This window comes from Lytechinus variegatus, chromosome 4, assembly GCF_018143015.1.
Source record: "Lytechinus variegatus isolate NC3 chromosome 4, Lvar_3.0, whole genome shotgun sequence".
NCBI lineage: Eukaryota > Metazoa > Echinodermata > Echinoidea > Temnopleuroida > Toxopneustidae > Lytechinus > Lytechinus variegatus.
This window is the reverse complement of record NC_054743.1, coordinates 41,071,476-41,097,840: the sequence shown is the minus strand read 5'-3', so window position 1 is coordinate 41,097,840 and position 26,365 is coordinate 41,071,476. Positions and strand designations below refer to the sequence as shown.

General features: G+C 35.6%; 1 protein-coding gene across 2 annotated transcripts in view; it reads left to right on the top strand.

The window, feature by feature from the left end:
* LOC121414059 (xaa-Pro aminopeptidase 1-like) overlaps positions 1 to 26,365 on the top strand; it is a 50,011-nt gene that overhangs the window by 2,125 nt on the left and 21,521 nt on the right. For both annotated transcript variants that reach the window (XM_041607109.1, XM_041607110.1), the window contains exons 2-8: positions 19,103 to 19,236; positions 20,102 to 20,212; positions 21,111 to 21,174; positions 22,253 to 22,357; positions 22,868 to 22,987; positions 23,461 to 23,622; positions 24,486 to 24,581. In XM_041607109.1, the coding sequence (XP_041463043.1) occupies positions 19,103 to 19,236; positions 20,102 to 20,212; positions 21,111 to 21,174; positions 22,253 to 22,357; positions 22,868 to 22,987; positions 23,461 to 23,622; positions 24,486 to 24,581 (792 nt within the window). The remainder of the gene's footprint in view (positions 1 to 19,102; positions 19,237 to 20,101; positions 20,213 to 21,110; positions 21,175 to 22,252; positions 22,358 to 22,867; positions 22,988 to 23,460; positions 23,623 to 24,485; positions 24,582 to 26,365) is intronic.

Genomic DNA, 26,365 nt, shown 5'->3' with positions numbered 1-26,365 from the left:
TGATTACGTGTCGAAACCACTTCACCAAATGTGACTTGTTCTGAATCTACTGTCTACGCTTTTACTGAAAATGCAGCATTTTCAATATATTCAATTTATTGTATTTTGTGACTGTTTGGCACTATATTTCGTGATGTCATAAGAGAGAGAGAGGGGGGGGGGGGGCTCCAACTACGACTAGAGAAAAATATAGAAATCAGTAGAAGAAGTAGAAGAGAAAACGAGGAATACATAAGAAAAGGCTGGTTGACAAGAGGGGAATAATAACCCTGATGTTCTCTGAGAAACAAAAGAAATTACCTTTAGACCACATTACATCCCCGATCGACAAACCGATCTACCGCATAGCTTGGTAGTATGGTTTTGATATTAATGTTGTAGCATTGTCAATTATTAATGTGGTCGCTAGACGAGAAACCCAGAAGAGGATAAATAGGTAGGTACCTTGGATACTTGGATTGGTGTCTGACTAGGTCAAGAGTCAGGTCAAACGAATAATGGTCATGACTGAAAGATCAGCAATACCCATACAGTGCTTCCATGCCATATACCGACTTCGTCACATAATTTGGGCATAGATATGATATCAAAGAGAAACTCTCTCTTTTGTCATGTTTGTAATCGAACTAAGGCGAAGTTAGACGTAAGGTTTATATTGACTTAGTGTGTGAGCATGAATATGAAATAACGGTGTCATAAAATTTCATACTCTGAATTTCTCTCATGGGAATAAGATTACACATATGGCGAGATGAAATCAAACACTATCATTGGATATTATTGCGAATACTGTAGTATAATGCTTGTTGAATGATATTAAGCTGTGTTACCAAGATGCATATAACATGTGAGGATTGTATGGTTAATGATTGTAGTCACCAAATGGATTGTAAACGCGCTTTGTTTGTGTGTGTGTGTGTGGGGGGGGGGGGTGTTGCACCCACAAATGTAATAACGCCCACAAATGTAATAACGCCCACAAATGTAATAACACTTTACCCACAAATGTAATAACGCCCACAAATGTAATAACACTTTACCCACAAATGTAATAATTTCACCCACAAATGTAATAATGCACTTTACCCACAAATGTAATAATTTTTGATCGCCCACAAATGTAATAATGACTTTACCCACAAATGTAATAAATTTGAAGGGATTTTTGGCAAATCCGTTCTGAACTAAAATCGTATAGTAATGCGTTCATATAGCACAAAAGTGCAAAGTCTCTTTTCCTGACCCGGTTAATTAACAAATTATAATATAAATCCAAAGTCTTTACTCCAGACCCGGTTGTTTCAAAAATTATAATATAAATCCAAAGTCTTTATTCCAGACCCGGTTGTTTCAAAAATAATAATATGAGCCAAAAGTCTTTATTCCAGACCCGGTTGTTTCAAAAATTATAATATAAGTACAAAGTCTTTATTCCAGACCCGGTTGTTTAAAAAATAATCATATGAGCCTAAAGTCTTTATTCCAGACCCGATTGTTTCAAATATTATGATATAAGTCCAAACTAAGATACGATAATGATGTTCCGGTGGAATAAAAATGAGAATCGAGCCTAGTCTTCTCTCCAGACCCAGTTAATTAAAACTGGTGGAATCAAAGTCTTTGTTGTTGTTTTAAATTATACTGAACGTATTGTGAATATACGCGCTATGAGTAAATTGAGAATCAAGCATAGTCTTTTCTCCAGACCCGGTTATTTAAAACTAAAAACTAAAACCCTATAGTAATGCCTTCATATAGCACAAAAGTCCAGTCTTTTTCCAGAAGCAGTAGTTTCAAAAATTATAATGTAAGTCCAAAGTCTTTTTTCCAGACCCAGTTATTTCAAAAATTATAATATAAGTCCAAACTAAGATACCATAATGATATTCCAGTGGAAAAAAAGAAAATCGAGCTTAGCCTTTTCTCCAAACCCTGTTATTCAAAAATTGTAAATAACAATACAACAACAACAAAAACCGTATAAAGACCCCATAATCTCATTAATGCTGGATAACATGGACATATAGCGTAGTCTTTCAGCCAGACCCAGTCATTTGTTTTTCAAAATAAGGCTAAGAGTAAAAATATAAATAACTCCAAATCTAATACCAAGCAATCCTTGAACCTAAGAACATGTTTTTAAAATGAGGTTTAATATGTTGTCTTTATTCCAGACCTAATCATTACAAAAATTACAAAAAAAAATCTTCTAACATAGGACCCTATCATATTCTCTTGGAATAACATGAGTTGTAAAACGTACTCTTTCCTCCAGACCAGGTTATCTAAGAAATGAATTAAAAAAGAAAATCAAATTTTGAAATTTACACCCAGTAAAAAATATGTCTGTACCCCACAGCCAGATTCTTTTGTATAATAATACTAAGACCCCTACAAAACATTGTAATTGCAAAGAAAACATTGCAAAGAAAACGTTAATTTTCCAGACTTTATTATTATTCAAAAATAAAATTGTCTAAAACAAATACCCAATAATCTAACTACTGTGGAATAACATGGAGATCGATTGTAGACTTTCCTCCAGACACAATTATTTCAAGAATAAAAAAAACAATAAAACCCAACCCCCAACAACGAATCTAAGAACCAACAATCCTCCAAATTAAGTACAAAAGCACATGTTTAGAGCGTTGTCTCTATTCCAGACCCAGTCATTTACAAATTAATTCAAACAATCTTAAAAACATAAGACTTTGTCATATTCTTATTCCTGTTGAATAACATTATTATTATGCTTAGACCTTCGTCTAGACCTAGCTATTTATAAGATAAACAAATATTGAAAAAAAATCAAAGCTGAGACCAATCTTTAAAATTAAACCCAGTTAAAATGCTTGGGTTTAGAGAGTTGTCTTTACCCCACATCCAGTTCTCTTAAAATACAAATCAAGCAAAAGATTAATCTAAAAACTTAGACACCAGCATCTCCCAAACTATAAAACCCTGTGATAAGGCATACCGTAAGTTGGTATACAACTTGTTTTTGTTTGATGGAAGTGAAATAAATAAAATTGAATTGAATTGAATACCACAAAAAACGTCAAATTAATAAAAGGTGTAAATATTCATATCTGAATGGTACGCGCCTTAAAAACCCAAAATAACAACAACAACAACAACGTTATTCTACATCAATGATATTGTGGCGTCTTTGTTAATATAGTTTGTCTGTTTTTATCGTTTCTAATAATTTCCTATTTTGAAATAACTGCATGGGTCTAGAGCAAAGACTACACCATATTTAAAGACTGGGCGTTGTGCGCCTGTAATCCAAGCTATGTGGGGAAGTTACAATTGATGCAGAGGTTCGAGGTTCGAGCCCTGGTCACGTCTTTCGGATGGTGACGTTAAAGGTCGGTCCCAGACGTAAATAATCATATCTGATTGAGACACGTCTGACAAAACTCAAACACACACACACCCACACACGTTTGCCCCCTGGAAATATTAAACCTCAAGATGTTGATGGACCTGAATCCACCGACGGGACAGCCTAACTCCGTAACTCTGGTACGGGTGTGGGAGGGGGCTCTTCTTTCTTTGCCTGTCTCTCTTTCAGTAATTTCAAATCAGTTTTTTTCCTTTCTTATCACTTCTTGATCACATAAATCCTCTCTCTCTCTCTCTCTCTTTACTTAACGGGTCAATATAACCCCAGAAAATATATCTTAGGCCACTGAGATTATTGGAATTGTAACTAATAAAAAAAAATGATGAATATATTACAAATGGTGCTTGGTACACTGAAAATTTAAAGTACCGAAGAACTTGTTAAAACTTTATCCTCTCTTGCTAGAATGATTTTCTTTTATATAATATCTCATAGATCGTCGATCAACAACCTTATCGTTTACGGGAAGTAATCCCCATATTGTGTGCTGATATCTTATTCCTCAGTTTTTTGTTTTATATGTATTTAAAGGTTTTGTTTTTTTTTCATAAAAAAAGGAATGAATATACAAGAAATAATAATAATGAACAAGTGGAATGCCTCTGACCGTCTCACCTGCATCACGCGATTCAACATAGCAGCAGTGCTGACTTTGAAAACTACTATAACTCGCACAAGATGTTAAGTGATACTTGGTTACTCTTATTTCCACGTTTTATGAACTAGACCAATACACTTACAGAGATAGGATGGTAATTCAACAAATACCCCCAATGTGGCCAAAATTCATTGACCTCACATTACCTTTGACCTTGATCATGTGACCTGAAACTTGCACAGGATATTTAGTGATACTTTATTACTCTTATGTCTAAGTTTCAAAAGTCAGATCAATAAACTTGCAAAGTTATGATGGTAATTCAACAGATACCCCCATTATGGCCAAAGTTCATTGACCTTTGACCTTGGTCATGTGACCTAAAATGCAGTTTTATGAACTAGACCAACATACTTTCAAAGTTATGATGGTAATTCAACAAAAAAAAAACAATTCGGCCAAAGTTCATTGACCCTAAATGACCTTTGACCTTGACCATGTGACCTGAAACTTGCCCAGGGTGTTCAGTGATACTTGATTACTATTATGTCCAAGTTTCATGAATCAGATCCAAAACCTTTTTAAGTTTTGATTGTAATTCATCAGATACCCCCAAATCGGCCAAAGTTCATTGACCCTAAATGACCTTTGACCTTGGTCATGTGACGTAAAACTCATGCAGGATGTTTGATGATACTTGATTAACCTTATGTCCAAGTTTAATGAACTAGGTCTATATATTTTTAAGTTATGATGATATTTCAAAATCTTAACCTCAGGTTAAGATTTTGATGTTGATTCCCCAAACATGGTCTAAGTTCATTGACCCTAAATGACCTTTGACCTTGGTCATGTGACGTGAAACTCTAATAGGATGTTTAGTAATACTTGATTAACCTTATGGCCAAGTTTCATGAACTAGGTTCATATACTTTCTAAGTTATGATGTAATTTCAAAAACTTAACCTTAGGTTAAGATTTGATGTTGACGCCGCCGCGGCCGTCGCCGTCGGAAAAGCAGCGCCTATAGTCTCACTCTGCTATGCAGGTGAGACAAAAAGAATTAATAAAAATAATACTAAATAAAAATCGTTACCCTACTTCTCATACAGTGGGTGGCAAAAATAGTCAATAATGACTTATTGCCAAATAAAAACATGGAATGGAATGGTTATCCCCTCTTGTTAGAATGTTTTTATTTATATCATATATCAAAGATCGTCAATCAACAACTTTATCGTTTTCGGGAAGTAATCCCCCTATTGTTTACTGATATCTTATTTCTCAGTTTTTTTTCATATGTATTTTAATGTTTTGTTATTTAGGTGTTTTCAAAGAAAAAAGGAAGGAATATACAAGAAATTATTTTTTTTTAAAGGACAAGTCCACCCCAACAAAAGCTTGATATGAATAAAAAGAGAAAAATTCAACAAGCATAACACTGAAAATTTCATCAAAATCGGATGTAAAATAAGAAAGTTATGGCATTTTAATGTTTCGCTTCATTTCACAAAACAGTTATATGCACATCTCGGTCGGTATGCAAATGAGGAACTGATGACATCACTCACTCACTATTTATTTTGTATTTTCTTAAATGAAATATGAAATATTTTTATTTTCTCGTCATTGTCATGTGAAATGAAGTTTCATTCCTCCCTGCAACACGTGGAAATTTATAATTTTAACATTTTGTGCTTTAGGCAAGGAGGTCCTAATCGTCAAATTCGTAAAAATTGAAATAATGTATAATTCAAACAATGAAAACCAAAAGAAAGAGTGAGTGACATCATCGACTCTCTCATTTGGATGTAGCTGGCTCGTTCATATAACTATTTTGTTAAAAATAAACAAAACTTTGAAATGTCATAACATTCTTATTTTACATTCGATTTTGATGAAATTTTCAGGATTGTGCTTGTCTGATTTTTCTCTATTGATTCAAATCAACATTTTTCTGAAGAGACTTGACCTTTAATGGTTGCAGGGTCTTTGTTTTGTTGTTGTTGTTGTTGTGTTTTTAATGACTTTTATAACTGGGTCTGACAGAAAGACTACGCTACATTTCCATGTTATTCAACATAAATAGGATCGTGGGTCTTTGTTTTTTTATAATTATTATAATTTTTGAAATAAATGGGTCTGGAAAAAGACTTTGGACTCATATTATTATTTTTTAAACAACCGGGTCTGGAATAAAGACTTTGGGCTCATATTATTATTTTCGAAACAACCCAGTCTGGAATAAAGACTTTGGATTTATATCATAATTTTTGAAACAACCGGGTCTGGAATAAAGACTTTGGGCTCATATTATTATTTTTGAAACAACCGGGTCTGGAATAAAGACTTTGGGCTCATATTATTATTTTCGAAACAACCGGGTCTGGAATAAAGACTTTGGATTTATATTATAATTTTTTAAACAACCGGGTCTGGAATAAAGACTTTGGGCTCATATTATTATTTTTGAAACAACCGGGTCTGGAATAAAGACTTTGGGCTCATATTATTATTTTCGATACAACCGGGTCTGGAATAAAGACTTTGAATTTATATTATGATTTTTGAAACAACCGGGTCTAGAATAAAGACTTTGGGCTCATATTATTATTTTTGAAACAACCGGGTATGGAATAAAGACTTTGGATTGATATTATAATTTTCGAAACAACCGGGTCTGGAATAAAGACTTTGGGCTCATATTATTATTTTTGAAACAACCGGGTCTGGAATAAAGACTTTGGGCTGATATTATTATTTTCGAAACAACCGGGTCTGGAATAAAGACTTTGGATTTATATTATGATTTTTGAAACAACCGGGTCTGGAATAAAGACTTTGGGCTCATATTATTATTTTTGAAACAACCGGGTCTGGAATAAAGACTTTGGATTTATATTATAATTTTTGAAACAACCGGGTCTGGAATAAAGACTTTGGGCTCATATTATTATTTTTGAAACAACCGGGTCTGGAATAAAGACTTTGGGCTCATATTATTATTTTCGAAACAACCGGGTCTGGAATAAAGACTTTGGATTTATATTATAATTTTTTAAACAACCGGGTCTGGAATAAAGACTTTTGGCTCATATTATTATTTTTGAAACAACCGGGTCTGGAATAAAGACTTTGGGCTCATATTATTATTTTCGATACAACCGGGTCTGGAATAAAGACTTTGGATTTATATTATAATTTTTGAAACAACCGGGTCTAGAATAAAGACTTTGGGCTCATATTATTATTTTTGAAACAACCGGGTCTGGAATAAAGACTTTGGATTGATATTATAATTTTTGAAACAACCGGGTCTGGAATAAAGACTTTGGGCTCATATTATTATTTTTAAACAACCGGGTCTGGAATAAAGACTTTGGGCTCATATTATTATTTTCGAAACAACTGGGTCTGGAATAAAGACTTTGGATTTATATTATAATTTTTGAAACAACCGGGTCTGGAATAAAGACTTTTGGCTCATATTATTATTTTTGAAACAACCGGGTCTGGAATAAAGACTTTGGGCTGATATTATTATTTTCGAAACAACCGGGTCTGGAATAAAGACTTTGGATTTATATTATAATTTTTGAAACAACCGGGTCTGGAATAAAGACTTTGGGCTCATATTATTATTTTTGAAACAACCGGGTCTGGAATAAAGACTTTGGATTTATATTATAATTTTTGAAACAACCGGGTCTGGAATAAAGACTTTGGGCTCATATTATTTTTGAAACAACCGGGTCTGGAATAAAGACTTTGGATTTATATTATAATTTTTGAAAAAAACGGGTTTGGAATAAAGACTTTGGACTTATATTATAATATAATTTGTTAATTAACCGGGTCAGGAAATGAGACTTTGCACGTTTGTGCTAAATGAACGCATTACTATACGATTTTAGCTTAGAACGGGTTTGTCAAAAATCCCTTCAAATTTATTACATTTGTGGGTAAAGTCATTATTACATTTGTGGGCGATCAAAAATTATTACATTTGTGGGTAAAGTGCATTATTACATTTGTGGGTGAAATTATTACATTTGTGGGTAAAGTGTTATTACATTTGTGGGCGTTATTACATTTGTGGGTAAAGTGTTATTACATTTGTGGGCGTTATTACATTTGTGGGCGATTATTACATTTGTGGGTGTAACAGGGGGGGGGGGGGGGGGGTCGGAAGGTGGCCTGGGAAGGGAACAGTCGGGTGTAATTTGACTCGTATTACTGTTGGGAATGGGGAGGGGTTACAGTTGAGCTGATCACCCCAATCAATTTTTAGATAGTGACAACGAAAAAAAGAGGGGGAAAAGGGGAGAACATGGGAGAAAAGAAGAATAAAAGCATGAGGTCTTGGCCTTCTTAATATGATATCTCTAACACTATGTTCATGTACATTACCATGTAAAAAATAAAACATTACCTGTTGGCCACTCTTGCCCCATCCCTTATACTCTCACTTATGAAATGGTGGAAACGGTCAAATCACCCTAAAGGGCCGAGGAGTAACAGCGTTTTTGATGAAAAACTCTGTCCTCGGCCCCTTTCAACCACTTTCGTATGTTTAAAGTGTATGGAAATACCATGACGCCGCTGCTAAGTAAGCTGGGGTTCATAATGTTTACCAAACCTACTGTACATTTCTCTTTTTTCTGAAAGTGCGCTGTTAATCAGCCCAACTGCTCCCTCTAAAAATCTTGGATGCCACGCATGCTGACATACTGGTCACGGTATCGACTTTTTTTTTTTTGGGGGGGGGTCGAAAACATTGACATTATCTGACGGAAGTTTGATGGAAGCATGGTAGAATGAGAACCAGGTATACTATTAACCATATTGGCGGCAATCCGGAAGGGGGGGGGGGCAGGGGATTTGTCCTCCCTTGATCCAAGTGGTTAAACATTTCGGCCCGAATTCACAAAGGTGGTTTCGTTTGACACCATCTTTGTGAATCGCAAAATCAGCAAAACCCACGGTTGAAACCATGGTTTCTGCAAAAACCACCTTTGAGAATTCGAGCCTTTAACATGTTTAAGTTACATGAATGTATTCGATGACGTTCTGCGGTCATGATAAACACTTTTGATCTGTGTTGCCTGTGAACCCAACTGAGAGCGTCAGATATTGTACTTTCGTCACTTACCTTAGAAATGTTTAAGATTTGCAAAGGATCTGATAATAACCATTCTGTATTTTATGGCAAAATTGGTGGATAATTAGCAACAAAAAAGTGATTAAGATTTATTAACAACGAATAATAAAAAACGAATACACTTTTAATTAAAGAAATTTTAAATCAACATTTGAAAGGTTGGAGGAGTGACAGACAACCCTTTCCAAATACTATACCTAACGTTGCGTAAAGCTAGCTACATCCATCATTTTACGTGCTGGGTCGAACCATTTAAAGTGATAAATACAACATATAGAAGAGGTTGCCAATCTTCCAATCTATCAAATTTCGATTAAACATATAATTTTTTTAGAGTTTTGATGACAAAGGTAAATTGATCAATAGTAAACTGCCATTCCATTAAAATTTCTAACTTAATGTAGTCATTAAATTGATTAACACACGTAAAGAAATGGATCAAACTACCATGGTTGTATAATCTAAGTACGTAGGTAAATGATTGTTTACTAATGGCTTGAGAAGGAGTACAAACTAGTGTAGACGATAACATATCTAATCAAAGAGATAAGAGGTAATTTGGCGTATGCACTCATCCTCATTATTTATACCTATAAACCACTTAGATGAGGTAATATAGTTTTATAGATACTTACGACAAAGGAGCACCCGGTCACTAGATAAGGACTAGTATTAGAATATGATATAACGATATCATTTAGACAATCCCTTTACTGCACAATAAGAAAATGAATGATTTTCCAGGGAAACGTTTTTTTCACGAATAGATCGTTTTCCTTGCTGACGTCATATTGTTTAGTTGTTCTTCAAGGGGATTAGGTGAACCATTAGTTTTCCCTGCCTCCTTAAACAACAGACAGCTTTATTTGTTTGCAACGCCAATTCTGTGATGCAGTTCTTTGCCCCCCCCGAAAAGAAATAGGAGTAATGCGATTGCCCATTACAGTATTTTCGGCCAGATATAAGCGTTGACGATTTTGCGTCGCAAATTTGAATCCTATTGCTTTTCGAGGTTAACAAAAGTTTGACATTGACCTGCATGGGATGTCCTGTCATTCGCATTGCCCTTGGCATGCATTCTGGTCCTCGGAGAAGGTCAGGAAATATTTTGAAATTGTAGTTACATGTAAAGTAGAAAGTCGAAATATGGCGTTATAGGTTGAGCTTTCGGACTGGTTTGGAGTAGTTTTACGCCAAAATGAGGAACATGATTACATAATTATGATACAATCGTTTGGACTGATATATTACACTGTTAATTTCAAAGAACCAACTTGAGAATTTATAATGAGAGCAAGTGAATTAAAACCTGACAACCAAATATCTGTAACGCTTAACTACAATTCGTCTCATGCTTTTATGTCGTCTTTTGGCAGACTTAATGATTCATTGTTGGAACTTTGAAAGTGCATGACTCATTCTAGGTATGGATTTGTTCTGAAATAGTATAGACAATCAGAATATTGCTAAAGAGGAAGACAGAGATTGCAATTATAATGATGATGATGAATAGACATTTAGCATGGTAGTGAAAATGGAATGAGGGTAGATCTGGGTCGCGTAACACAAAGGTTTATAGCGATTGATCGCTTATTTCAAAGGACAATTATGATTGGTTCATAGTCAGTCTACTCAGCAAAATGCGCATGCAATGATGATCTTGATTGGTCATTTCATTTAGCGATCAATCGCTAAACCTTTGTGTTACGGGACCCTGGTAGAGGCCCATACGTCTATAGACAACTTAAGTACTAAAAAAACACATATGGGCCAAATATGTTAAACAACTCGTCAAAATCAATGCATATTCAATAATTGCTTATCCATGAATAATGTGACATTCTCTAAGAAATTTGCAATTGTGATATTGTTTCTCATTTATTCAATAGTATTTTTCAGGTATTTCTGATGTATTATCATGTTTTTAACAGTAAATGACTTAGTTTTTTAATTTACTAACTAGTACAAAATGCATAATTCCCTATAGTTGGTAACTCGTTAGTATATTACGGCCCGATGGCTAAGGCATTTTTTTATAGCCATGATATTGACTAGGGTACGAATATTGCCTGGTTTTGATACCCATGCAACAGTAGGAAGTTGACATATTTCCGCTTAAAACGATGTATTACCATAAATCTCTTACCAGATGGAACCAATCCTTCATTTTGTTTCATTTAATATTGTCTTTGATCGAAGTCGTTTCCTCTAACGTTGAAATGTACGATTTGTTTGAATTCCATTCCTAGTCCTTTTTATCTTTCCATCGAGAGTGCTGCGCGGGGGGGGGGGGACTGATCACAGCCAATTGAAAAACACACCCATACCACAAAAAAACACGGAGTGGTGACCTGTTGGGCTAGCAGAGGCCTTGTCAACAAAGTCAAGCCAATCTTAAAATCAATAGTGGTGACGAAAATGTACAGTAAGCCTTTCTCGTATCAAAGATCTATAGTGTGATGACACCATGCAGTTGGTATAATCACATAATGCAGATAGACAGCAACCTGTCAGCTCCGTGAATCATGAAATACTTGCCATGATTGCCAAGAAGAACGATGAGCTGGACCGGAAGTGTATATTAAACAGGTATAGCATGGGTTGTCCCGGGTAAAAAAATATTTTAAAAAAGAGAGAGGGGAGAGGATGTATTCTATGGCGTTTCGCGCACATTCGGGGTCAGAAAGGTGCGTTTGGGTGTGTGCGTGAGGGAGTGTGTGTATGGGGGGGGGGGGGTGGTTGATAAGTCTGATTTTCTGCCCGTATTGTTCTTATTCATACAATTGAATTCATGTAGGAAGATTTACAAACTTGACAATTATTTTTTTTGCTTAAATTATATGCCGTAACAGGGGTTTTCTTGTCACGGTCCTGCGGAGGTTTGACTCCGCTGAAATATTAATGTATTGGGGAATTCTTAGGATAGAAGATATAAAAGAAATTAAAAGACATAATGTGGTAAATATGTTTTCGTATGATAAGTCACGCCACGTTTTTCGGTTTTGGGTCGCCTGCTAAATCTATTAATTTTAAGTCGATTGCGTCCGAAAATGAGGGCTACATTTAGTACCATTAAATTTAGTCCTGTATACAGCTTTAGTAAAAAGTAATGCAATCAACTGTGTGACTTTTTATTTATAGGCATAAACTTCTATGACAAGATCACAAAACGAAATGAAAGAGATTTTCTGATCGATTCCTCAAATTATTTGAGAGGTGCCGTGGCCGACTGGTCTAAGGCGTCTGGCTATACATGGAAAGTCCGGGGTTCGATCCCCGGCCGTGGCACCTATGCCCGTGAGCAAAGCAGTTAATCTACAAAGCTCTTTTATCTTGTTTTCATATAAATGGAAATGCTATATGCATTATTGGTAACTAGGTGTGCACTTTTAAAAAAAAATTTGCTAAAAAACAGCAGCACAATGGAACACCTTTTGAGGCTCAACTATTATGGATATCCTGGAGAAAGAAAGACTCGACAATTATAATGATAATGCTGTCGATCGTCTCTTTCCTTAAAATGTAATTGTGATGATCTTACTCGAGATGAAATTATCTGTTTTTTTCGTTTGATTAATTTGTTTACCTATTTACTGATTTATTTATTCGTTTTCACAATTTTAGACATCGTATTTGTTAACGTCCTGTGCACCTCACTATAATATTGTGTCTGACTATTGAGGGAAGGTGAACGAAGTTAAATGCCTTGATGAATGGTGAAAACGAAATTGAGCCATCAGTGCCACATGACCACATCACCTTATCAGTACGAATGACCCTACCACAGTCGGGTATTTTTAAGCTGGTTTAATCTAGTTACCCTTGTAAAATCTGTCTGAGGTAAAGGAACAAGTCTTTCATAAATATTATTCATTAACTATTAGATTTATAAGAGGAATAGAGTGAGGGAATTAACTTGAGGAGACTTAACATGCTCAACAGACCTATATGAAACTATCCAATGCAATCAATGCCTGAAGACAAGGAACAAGTTGTTTATGATAAACATTAATCATTGGATGTTGAAAGAGGAACAAGGTGGGAAAATCTATTTCTTAAGGAGGCTTGCAGGATGAGATAATTCATCAAACTCTTTTCTGTTATCAGCTTTGTTCGATTATCGTCATGAACGAGTTATACTCGACTAATGAGTAACCGACAATAAACTACATGTACATTAACCAAAATTAGTTTGGAAACAAGAGCAATAATGATATGAAACAAAAGATTTTTTTCTCTTTTTTTTCTCTTTAGACAAGAGATAGATACAGAGAATGACATCATGACCAACTTGTTTTGATTGAAACTGTCTTGAATCTATTATCCATTTCAACACAGCATTGTTTATGTTGGTTAAGCAATCGCGTGACAAGTTTTCGCAGTAGTTTTTATCATTTTTAAATCAATTTACGTACATACCTGGAAATAATGTAAAGGAGGTAATACACTGTAAAAAATATTGGGCAAAATTTTAACCAGCACGAGGGTAGTTATACTTTAGAATGAGCAAATTTTCATCACACTGGATAAATAATAATGCCCAAAAGAAATGCCCAATGTTGGTTGGATACATAATTACCATCATGGAGCATTTTTACCCAATATTTTTAAGAGTGTAATCATAGGTCGACACGATTTACATGTTCAAAATATTAAAAAAATTTCTGCAGATATTTGAAGATAACCTTTAATATATTTTTAATCCTTTTTATTACCACCTACTGGGGACGAATTGAACATAATGGAATCTACTTACTTGTACACACTTAAAATATTGGGCAACATACTGTGCACTGTGTTGGGTAATGAATGTTGGTATATATTGGGCAGTCATTATCCAATTGACCAAATTAAATACCCAATTATCAGTTTTTATTTAACAATTGGGGCAGTTTGACATTTTTTTTTGCCGAACTATTTTAAGAGTGTAATTTCTTGGATGTCTCAGAAGTAATTGGTTCATAATAAGACTGATACAATTTTAATGCTTGCCAAAAAATAATAAAAAATAATAATTCAAGCGAAACTGATTGTTTTACTGTATGTTTAACAGAATGTACACTCTAAAAATATTGGGTAAAAATGCTCCATGAGGGTAATTATGTGTCCAACAATTTTACATTTCTTTTGGACATTCTTATTTATCCAGTGTGATGAAAATTCTGCCCGTTTTAAAGTAATCATGGTAATTGCTGCATAATGTTTTAACCTTACTAGACAATATGATTCCCGCATCGGATAAAATACCGCCCCTACTCGGTTGGACACATGATTAGCCCTGTGCTGGTTAAAATTTTACCCATTAGGCATATAGTTTACAGTGTAGTGCGTGAATCTCTATCGGCATCAATTATGTCATATTGAAAAGTGGCATTCTACATCTTATAAACAGCTTTATTTAATCAGGGTGGCCTGATTAGTTATAAAACTGTTGACCTTGTGTGCTCTAAGATAAAAAGCGATATATATCTGCAAACAATATCCTAATCGGTTTCTTAGACGCACTCTTCCCTTCATCTTCATATTTGCTAATGTTAATGTGAATTACTTGTTACATATTGTTCACTATTGATAGTGCATATTAGTGCACCTTTAGTATGGACACAATTCCTGGTCGGAGATTAAAGGTTGGAAAATGGCGAACATCATGTCGTATTTCTTCTCACAATAATATAACAACCAGAAATTAATATAATAAATAAGAAAATATATTAAAGATTGAGAAGGTATATGAAAAAAAATGGCTATTGACATGATCTGATTGATGGGTCTGTTATTCAAGGGTTGTTCGAAATAACTATTTTAGACAGGCCTACATGTTTACCATCTTTTTTTTATTATGTTTTTATTGTTTTCATAAATAATCAATTACAAGAAATTACAATATTTACATAATTAGAAATGATCGTAAACAAACAAACAAAAATAAAACAACCATATGAGTGTCATGATTTCGGGTGATGAGGGTAATTTTACAATGTAGGGTATGGATTTTGCTCGTGACAAGGGCATGAATTACTAGTATGTAAACAAAGTCCTTGCATGCTTTATGACATCAATCCCTATATACATGCATACACCAACGTTGATATTATGATTTTAGATGTACATGTACTTTGATTGGTCATGCTTTGCTCGATAGCGAGTTTTGTAATTATTTGCTTTTTATTAGACCTTGTCAACAAAATGGCAACAAATGTGCATGGCGAGTATGGGGTAAACATGGCAAAGTCTTCATAAAGTAAAAATTGATTAGGTTATCTGAGGAAGAAAACCCCGATCTTTTCACAGTTGATAACATGCAAAATCTACATTACGATCATAAACATCACATGACTGACAAATTATTAAACACAACAATATGCACCTTCACACGCGAGTCCACCCACAAGACCTATATGATAAATCAGAAAACATGTATGATATGAATGAAACTTTAATTTCCTTTAAATCACTTTAACAGGATAACAAGGACTGCATACATTTGAAAACTGGAAATGATAATTTGACTTTCTATATTTTTTCTTCATTGGTTTATTTCATAAATCACCCTTTTTCAACAAATTAAAAATGAGAATATTTTTTCCATTATATATCGTCGTATATAAGTAATTTCATTTTGTCCAACATTACACACTAGGGAATATAATACATGATTTGAATTAAATCAGGGCTTCTGAAGAGTTTATTAATCATCAAATAAACATAGAGAAAAACTTGGGAACACTTGGTGCAAGGGTCAAGCAAAAATTAACACACCGTTCAATCCATAGAGATAGGGAGACAGACCTTTCATTAAATGTATTAATATATTTACTGTAGAAACTCCTTAACTTGAAATAATCTTATCTCGAATTGGTAACTCGCTGGAGATATCGCAGACTCGCCGATGGGGGAGGGGTATGGTGTTGAATCATAAAATGACGTTGTAGAATAATACGTTTATGGAACTTCTATGGATCATAGAACACTGCAGATACTCTGACTACATTCTTCTTTTCATGAGGACTAAAATCCCCGGCTAAAATCTAAACATTGAATAAAGGTTTTACCCGGTGTCAAAAGAAAGATATGCGTCCATGTCATTTACTACGTCTAAACAAAGTGTCTTTGCAACAGGCACGGTCCATGTTTAGTTTATTTCTTATGTTGACAGGAGGGGGGTGGATACCAAGAATATAATACAGTCTTTTGTCTGTTACGCAGGATTCATGTCTAGGGGTTTTATAGCTTACAAACTTTAAAGATGTCCTTCAAACATAAAAAAATATTAATCAAACACAAAAATAAAAAAAAGAAAACCCAGTAAATGTTACCAAATCAGATAAAAAAGTAATTAAACATTTGAGGTATTCTTGAATCATTATTTAAATGATTTACTTCTCTGAATGTTTATGATTACACAATTCCAAAGCTAATGAAATCCTGTCTCAATTTTATATCCCCCTATAACTCGTCTTGTTTCACACGTGTTTATAAAGTCACCTTCCTTTCTAACAAGGGAATTGCAGCACTGATAAAAGTACATATAAGTAGTCAGTCGATAATTTTAGATTTCTGGGAGGAGAAATTTCGAAAAATTATAATTTGATTAAATAAAAGAACAAAATAGGGATGAGATGACGTAGTTAGCTCTCTCATATTCTTGATAAAATGCATGAACATCTCAACGAAAAGAATGCAAAACGTAAAAATGCTATATAAACTTTGAAATTTACATTCGATAATAATGGATTTTTATGTGTTTCTGATATTGATTTTGACTATATTCATCCCCATTTATTATCTAAGCCTGCAGAGTATCCATTTACACTCGATATAAAGTAATATTGGTTAAGGCGGCTCTTGTTCAAAGGGTTCAGTTGTTTATTGTTTTGTAAGTTGTTTGTACTTTTTTAATCTCTTGAAAACAAACCAATAACGTATAATACAGTGCAATATGTTAACCAATACTGCTGTTAAATACTTGTCAATTTGACCTCTGGATATGTATATACAGTAGTTAAAAAGTTCCACATGTTTTGGATAAAAGATCCCCCTTGTTCTGATATGATAAGATTCTCAACATTATGCCTCTATTACACAGTGTTTTTGCTTTTAATCTGCACATGGTAAATAGGACTACCACCCCTTCTACATGTTCTACCAACTGAATTTTCCTTGTATATTGAAATTCTGCCAAGGGCGGGACCAAGGGGGGGGGGGTAGGGATGTGACCGCCCCACTGATTTTGCAAGCAGGAGAGGAGAAGAACAAAAAATAAAGGAGGGAGAAAAACGGATGAAAGTAGACTATGAAAAGAAGAGGTATGAGCAGTGCAATTTGATGTAACCCTTGTTCATGTTGTTAGTAAGAAATAAAAAATGACGTCACAACAGGTCTTCTAGCCCCCATATCAAACAATCATGGTGCCGCCACAATTGAAATAGACATGTATGCATTCGACAAGCTCTAAACATTTAATTTTGTGACTAACGATTATGTGATACGAAGCACTACAGTCATCTTTATCTTAATATGTTTGCACAGAGAAGTACTTTGCCCGACATTGCAGTACCACAACCTCTAGCATCTCCCTGTTGGCTCCATGTAGTCGAGGTTATGACCAACCCCACCTTTACTCTCATCGAGCCTTGGACATATCGATATTAATTACCCATTGATGACCCTTATTCAATGCCCAATCCTACGTTATTGTGTCAACAGAGAGGCAATACATACATTTTATTTAAGGGGCGGATCCCTTGTGCATCGGTATGAAAAGGAAGTACCTTGATTATCCCCGATTCCAAAGCGTTTCGCCTACACTGAACACTTCGACAAACATGCCGAAACGGGCTTATATTCACCAGCTAACCCCTGAAAGTAACTAAAACTTTTCGATTGTTTACAAATACAGAGGACTTTAGAACCAGGAACTTTAGGTTTGCTTTGAAAGTTCAACTTACTTTAGCCATTCAAAAAGACTTTTTGTTAGAACGTCATGACCAAAGAAAAATCCAATGAATCTCCGTCGCTTCAGCAAAAGGGCGTCGCGCGGACTGATGGAGGAGGGCACCAAAAACTTAAATTTACCTAGAAAGCCTATTTTGTACCCCCCCCCCCCACATAATAGTAATTGTGTATATTTAGATGAAATAAGAGCACTGGACAAGTATACTGCATGCTGGCCCAATCCGAACGGTTGAGCTCGGGCCACACGAACAGTGGGACGCAAACAGTTTAATATCCGTCTTGTCCATGAGTACTCGGTTATATTCCTAACTAAATCCTGAGACTGTGTTCTCCGACGTCTCCGTATAATCAGTCGTGAAGTCTCTTTTCATGAGCATGATGATGAAAGATGAAATAAATCCGTATTTTATTGTTCGAAATAGACATGAAATTAAATACTACGAAAATTCGCTTTGCCCAATTGAATGTGTGCCCGGCAGCCGCTGTGCAAGGCCAGATCGACAAGGCTCTATCCCTTTTCATAATCGTTGAACGCCAAACAGGGTACGAGCAAAACTCATCTTTTAACGTAGTTTGGTCTGACGCGGCCGGGGTATGAACCCCCCGACCTCCCGGTAATGAGATGGACGCTCTACCAATTGAGCGAACACACCAGTGAAGTAGACATGATTGAAATGTATGCTTAACATCATCTTCCTACCACACACTTCCATAGAAGGAATTCGGAATTCTAAGTTTCAAACACTGCTTATCTAATAAAAACTAGGGCATTCCAAAAAAATATGTTGCCAACAGTATGCAAGAACATGATCAATCTATTTTGAAGTGAATAAAATGAATGATTCAAAATCTAAAATTTAACTCCCATCTTCATTTGGTTCAATTAGTCGAGCTTCGCGACCTCACCTCCCTCATACACAAACCTGACAAGCTGGCAACGTAATTAATTTTTACTCTAATTTCTTATCTCTTTCAGTTCTGTCATCATGCTTGGCGGAACCAATTGCAATGTACGATGCTGATGAGGTTCCTCTCGTCCACGGAAGAGGAAAATCTCGAGAAAGGCGAGATGCCGGAGATACGGAGCGAGACTGTTCTTCGACACCACCGGTATGCCATCAAATTTAACATAAGTATCGCACCCAAACAGGTTGACTGTCCTGAAGACGGACAGTCAACCTGTTCGAAACGTCGAGTTTCTCTACTACTCATCATCTCTACTCGCCGACTCAAGCCAGCATCTCCTCATCAGCTCTACTTCTCAAGCTGTTCTCACTCAACATTCCTTCTGGTTTACAGTCCTTTTCAGGACTATTTTCAAGAAAGAATACTCTTTTCTCAAATCTCCACTTTCTCGCCTATCCACTTCTTCTCTTCTTCTATCCACTGTTTCTATAACACTCCACATGGTGTACCGTAAACCACATCAGCAATTGTACATGCCACCGTGCAAACCTTCAAACAACACCTAATCATATGTGTTCAAAAAAAAGTTGACCAGTCGAAATATGATCAGTGAAGAAAATGAAGAAGTGTATAATTATCATTTACTTTTTCTTTAATGGTAGTGATGATAATGACGACGATGATAAAATATTATTGTCGTAGTTGTAATTGTATTAGAAGAAGCAGTAGTAGTGGTAATAGTAGTGGTGGTGGTAGTGGTAGTAGTAGAAGTAGCATTAGCAGCTGCGATACAAACATATAGTTCTTCTGTGAAGTTTTTAAATGCAGTATTGCCAAAAACGTACTCTTCACCTTTGACGTACTCACTTTTCAATTACCCTTAACTATCGAAATATATATCTATAGCAACTACAAAATTTTACCGCACTGCCACTGTAACAGATCCCGAAGACTAGAGACTGCAGAAAGGTGTTAACCATCCAAATTATTTTTAATTTGTGTATTATTGGAATGATTAATAGCGTTTTATTACTATTTATTACTATCCACCCACTATTTTTTTTACTAGTATCATCCAGATACTGCTGTCAACACGACAGAACAATTGGCCAAGATCAGAGAATACATGGTTACCTATAACTATGATGCCTACATAGTACCAAGTGAAGATGCCCATGGCGTGAGTAAATTTAATCAAATATAAAATTTTACCATGTTTACCAGCATTATTGAAATTATATAAAGGTTCTTTAAGTCGTTAATGGAAAATAATTTCGTACATGGAAATGGTGTAAGTGAATGAACTTTAGTTAAAAGAATAAATGTGTAAATCTTACAGTGTTATTTCTTTTTTTTTTTCGTATTCAAATTCTAAGCAAATATTTATACAAGTATTTATCTTTTCTGTTTCAGAAATTTTAATTTCAGAATATACATTATTTTGCTTTCTTTAAATTATTCTTTGAAAAAGGCGCAGAGATCCCGAAAACCAATTCATTTCCTGGAAATACAATACCCCTTAGACAATTATCTAATATCTAATATCTAATATATCATATTCGAGGATAGTATAAATTTGAGCAAATGTTCGATTTTTTTTATCGCGGTGAGAAAATTGTATTGTCACAATAACTGTTTTAAAGTATCAATAGGTTTTAATTGAATCCTTTAGTTGGACTCAGGTATAAAACTCAATATAAAGCTGCCTATCCTAACGAATCCTAAGTTAACGTTCATGTGGGCCTATCAATAATACAGGGGACCGTTTCATGAAGCTGTTCGTAAGTTAAGAGCGACTTTACGAACGACTGGTGAATCTTTCAATACGCGCTTAACCATCGTCAATGAATATAATATTTACCACAAGAAACGATCACCAGTCGTTCTGAAAGTCGCTCTATAAATATGGACACCTTTTATTTATAAAACACCAACCAGGCCAACTTTGCTTTATCATTGTTGAAGATGTTTCTGTGTATTCCGTACTTTTAATTTGGAAATAAAAAATATTATATTTCTATACCATGTATACTGTGTACCATAGCATAATAAAATCACATCATTGTCAATAATTCCAGAGCGAGTACATCGCTGCTCCTGATGAAAGGCGTCCATACATAAGCGGCTTCTCGGGATCTGCCGGTAAATATTCTTATGCTTTCCGTTTCTTTCTTTCCCATGAATGTAATTAAAGTATATAATAACCTTATAAAGACAGTGGATTCAATAACTCATTCTCAATACGCAGTAAAACACTCAACCCAATACGCGATCTATGGTTACTTAAAAACAATTCTGTTTCATTAAATACTCCACTTTAATGAAGCATTTAGCTTGTGTAAAAATAATCACACCCTAATCTTGAGGGATACCTGGGCCCCGTCTTACAAAGAGTTACGATTGATCCAATCAATCGTAACTATGAACGGCAAGCAACGTCAACATCTATTATGCATGTTTGTTCAAAATATTTTCTAACTATGATGTATATTAATACATTCATTGTTTTCTTGAAAATGTATGTGATAGATCAAATTCAATATCATACAGATACACAATACATATAAGCTCGATGTGCCTCGATTCATCAAGATATACAATAAACTTATTTTGTTGCATGTGCCTAGTTCGTTCTATCTCATGCTGATACTTTAATTTCTTTTGAATTTTTTTTTACACTGATGGATTTCCATAGAGTTCATAACTCTTTGTAAGGCGGGTCCCAGGTTTTAGATAGGCACCACCACCTTTTATATATATCATGAGTGAACGTAGACGTTTCAATTGTAATTGAATTTAATAGTGTATATACACTCTAAAAAATGAAGTGCTAATTCAGCTCTTAAACAGCGTGTATAGTGACTGCACTTCGGAGTGCTGATTTTTCTCGTTCAAATTTGAACTAGACAAAACAGCACTCCGAAGTGCAGTCACTATACACGCTCTTTAAGAGCTGAATTAGCACTTCATTTTTAGAGTGTAATATATATTATGTAAATAGGCATAGAGTTTTTGTATGGCTGCAGTTCTAACTTGTTATAAAAACATAGAAAATATTAATCACGAATTTAGCTTTATCCGAGATAAAGACATAATATCAAAAAAATGCTTGATCAACATCACCAATGGAGGTATTTTCTGTTTTAAGTCACCAATTTTCGTACGCCATTTCTTGTTCTGGTTTGGCTTATATCAGAATGATATTTTCCTCTTCTCATAGGCCTGGCTGTGATTACGACCGACCATGCTGCCGTTTGGACTGATGGGCGTTATTTCATTCAGGGAGAGAGGGAATTGTGGTGCGATTGGATTCTTATGAAGAGCGGTAAGGCAAACCTCGTAATCCTCATCAGCCATAATTTAGATAGGAATATGCATTTCATGGACTCTCTACTCTCTGATAGGATAAATGTTTTCTTTACTTTTGAGCTATGAAAATATAACCAACTCCAACTTGCAAATTTTCTTACTCTTCCTTCCTCTCCATAATTTCTAATTGATATTCCAAAAAAAAATATCGGATTCTTCTCAATAAGTATAAAGTTAGTCGCTTTTTAAAATTGTTGATACTCTTTCGTCCTGTCAGTCTACATGTATGTCATATAGACTCGACGACACCCCATCCAATTACACATTGCGCATAAACACTGAATGCACACCCCTTGTAGACACGCACAATATTTGCACGATTTTTCACTCATACCCACACCCATCATTATCTCAATACCCTGTCTATAATTCCCACTTTAATCGTGTCTTTGTCCCTCTGCCTCTTTCTTTCATTCAATCTTTATCTCTCTCTTCCCTTACTCCCCTATCCCCTTCTCATTAACAGGTCAGCCAGGAGTCCCCAGCACAGCCGAATGGCTGGCAAGCACCAGCACAGATCCTACCATGGGAGCTAACTTGCCGGAAGGAGCCATGATTGGCTACGACCCCAGACTTATGTCAATAAGTAAGTTACTGAAATTATGAGATCTTAGAATGAAATATAAAAAAAAAACAATAAATGAATAAACCTTTATCAGGTAAATGTTTGTCTTTCACGTAATAACCGAATTGATTGAATCATGAATATGAACGTAAGAATTGATGTCGTGACAGATAAAAAGATAACCAAAGATATAAATAAAGTATTGCTTTTGTGAACTGTGGTTGATCAAGCAATTGACAGTTCTTGGGATAACAATTTTCTCTGGAAATAAAGTAGCCTTTGTGTGACAAATGCCCCTCAAAGACAAGATATCTCCAGTCCAGACATAACACCGACATACGACATAAGACTGAGTGTCGTAGATCGTTGCCACAGAGAAATCATCATGTTTAAGGGTTGCCAGAGATCGCGAAAACAAAAAGCTCCCTCTTAAAATAAGGTCAAGAAAAGACAGTTACGACGACTTTCCCCTTCTCCAACTTTCCTCAAACCAGGCACAGTCCAGAGCTACCTGAGTACACTTGAAAGTTCTGGTCGTAACCTGACAATGGTTGGCAACGTAGAGCAGAACCTTGTGGACCTAACATGGAACGACCTCGATGAACAGCCTGGATATCCTGACAAGCCTTTGATATTCCTCGGCATACAGTATACTGGTAATTATCAGCGCTGATGGCACATCGGCGGGCATGGTGGGTCAGTGGTCGAGCACCCGCCTCATGAACTGGAGGTCATGGGTTCGATCCTCGGCCGAGTCATACTAAAGACCTATAAAAATGGGGCATTCTGCCTTCTTGCTAGACGCTCAGCATTTACATTGAAGAAGCGTAATAATAACATATTATGTTATGCAGGGCCCGCTGGTAAAGCAGTTTCTTAACTGAAGTGGCTACCCTGAGTATCAGTGAATCAGTTACCTATTGGTCTGAATATGGACCCTACTACTATTTCTTCGAAGCGTACGTCGGACGTCCATTCATAGAAGGGTACATTGTCTGACCCAGGAATGTTGTAATAGAAATGATCCTGTGGTTCTAATCTTTTTTTTGTTGAAGGAAGACTGTGGGTTCGAATGTCAGATATAGCGTGTTTTCCTTCAGTAAGAAAGTTAACCATATCGTGCTGCCCTTATATTTAATTTATATTGAACTGGGCGTTGAAAACGACATCTGCAGCTAGAGAGCTTATTAAAGTCAGCCGTAATAATAATAGAAATGTTTCTCGGAAAAGATTATTTACAATAAGATGGCAATAAAATTCATTTGATTATAGTTGTTGGTATTTATATAAATGATATCATTATTATCATTGAATAATTTTTTTTTATTATCACTGTCATCATTATGATATTATTATTGTTTCTATTGCTATTATTCGTGTTATTATTATCATTATTTCTAGCATCATTAGTAGTGGTATTAGCAGCAGGAGGAGGAGGAGCAGCAGCAGCAGCAGTAATAGTAGTAGTATAGTAGTATATTAATTCTTAATGTTCAAGTCTTAACTCTCTGTTTTGCAGGTGAATCGTGGGAGGATAAAATAACTGAGGTTAGAAAACAGATGGAGGCTGCTGAAGCAACCAAACTCATCCTCCCAAAACTTGATGAAGTCGCTTGTAAGTATGATGGGGCAGCGGGCGTAGTGGTAGAGCCCCAGCGCGCCGGAAGCGGGGGGGGGGGGCAAAACGAGATTTTGCCCCCCCCCCCAATGTGCCCCCCTGAAAGTAGAAAAATGATAAATTATTTAAGGACAAAAGTAAACGAAGGCACTTTTCTGCCTGATAATTGTCATTTCCATTGTCAAAAATGAAAAAAATTTCCCCTGACGGGGTAAATACATTATCATAGTAAGCCTTGCGTCTTTTGACGAACAGTGTTTCTCTGTGAAACATACCTTTGATAAGCCCCTTTTCCATCTTATTACAGTGTGATAACGTTTAACCTTTTAATGAATACATTTCAGACTAAAAGCGAATGGCAAATTGATAGTGGTCCATCAATGATTAGGTTTATAATTCTATGATGCTGGCTGTGTCGTCTAACAAACGCGCGGTCGCCCAGAAACGCTCAGACCGGACCCGATATCACTAACGCGCGTGAACACTAGTTACTCGAGCAACATTATGGAATCTATGTACTGGGTTGGGCACTTACATTGACAAGTGGATACCATGCGCGACTCAAAAAAAAAACACGTAAAAAGGATGTCTTTTTCACGATAGGGCACGTTACGTACGTAACGTGATAAGGGTGTCAAAAACACAAAAATAATGAAAAAAAGGGTATCTATTTCGCTAGGAAAATTACGTGTTTAGGGTCGAATTTGTGGGGATGATAAAACAAAATTAAAATGTTTTATAAAGGATGTCCTTTTTGCCCCAACACTTCGTGTTTAGAGTCCGATTTGCGCAAGGTTTAGAAGGTGGGGGTCGTACTAAACCAAATAAGGTAAAGCAGACGACCGAAGGACCCGTAACAATAAAACATTCCTGTACTTGTTTAGGGGTTCATTTCAGGGAATATTTACTAAGAGTATCGTTTTGTTTCCAATACTTATTAAAGGTAGGGTTTCACACGCCAATACTTGTTAAGGGGTGCATTTTCAGAAAATGGAAATTACGTGTTTAGGGTGCTTTTCGAGACCCCATGGTCGCGCAAGGTATCCACTCGTGAATGGAAGTGCCCCCCCCCCCCCACCGAGATCTATGTCATAGCTGTCAAGCCCAGAAACCATAACATCTCGAGAAACTTGTTTCAATTATTTCATTTTCAACTAAATATAAATTGAGTTGATACAGTGATAACAAGACAGTGCCCTAAAGAAAATACCAAGGTCATTTCAACTCAATATAGACATGTTATCAGAAAATTATACACAGAATAATCATGTGTAGAGGATTATAATTCATATTGTGAAAATGGTGAATCCCACTCGAAAGCAACTTAGAGATAATGTTTAGACATGAAAAAAATAAAATCATCTGTGAAAGTGTCTTCTTAACCGGACTCATATTATCCGAGATATGAATGTATTTTAGATTCCAAAACTTTTTCCCAGTACCTGTTACTAATCAGATCGAGATGGCAGCTAGCTCTGGTTCATCCCAGCTTTTGTTATTCATGGACGTTTGCAAAAAAAAAAAAATCCGGGAGTGGGTGGGGCTGCAAGACCTAAATTTTCGAAGAAACTTAAGAGCGAGGGGGCTTGTGATGGGGGAGCTTTTGCATTTTCTAGAATAAAATTGAAGGATTTCGTGCACAATTTTGGTGAATTTTGCCCTCTCGATCGGCGGTCCCCGGCTGCGTACGGTCAAAGGCCTATATTACATTGGTTTGAAACAATTTCGTTTGCAATAAGGCTCGTAATTTGCTGGAACTGCGACCCTGATCATGAAGAAAC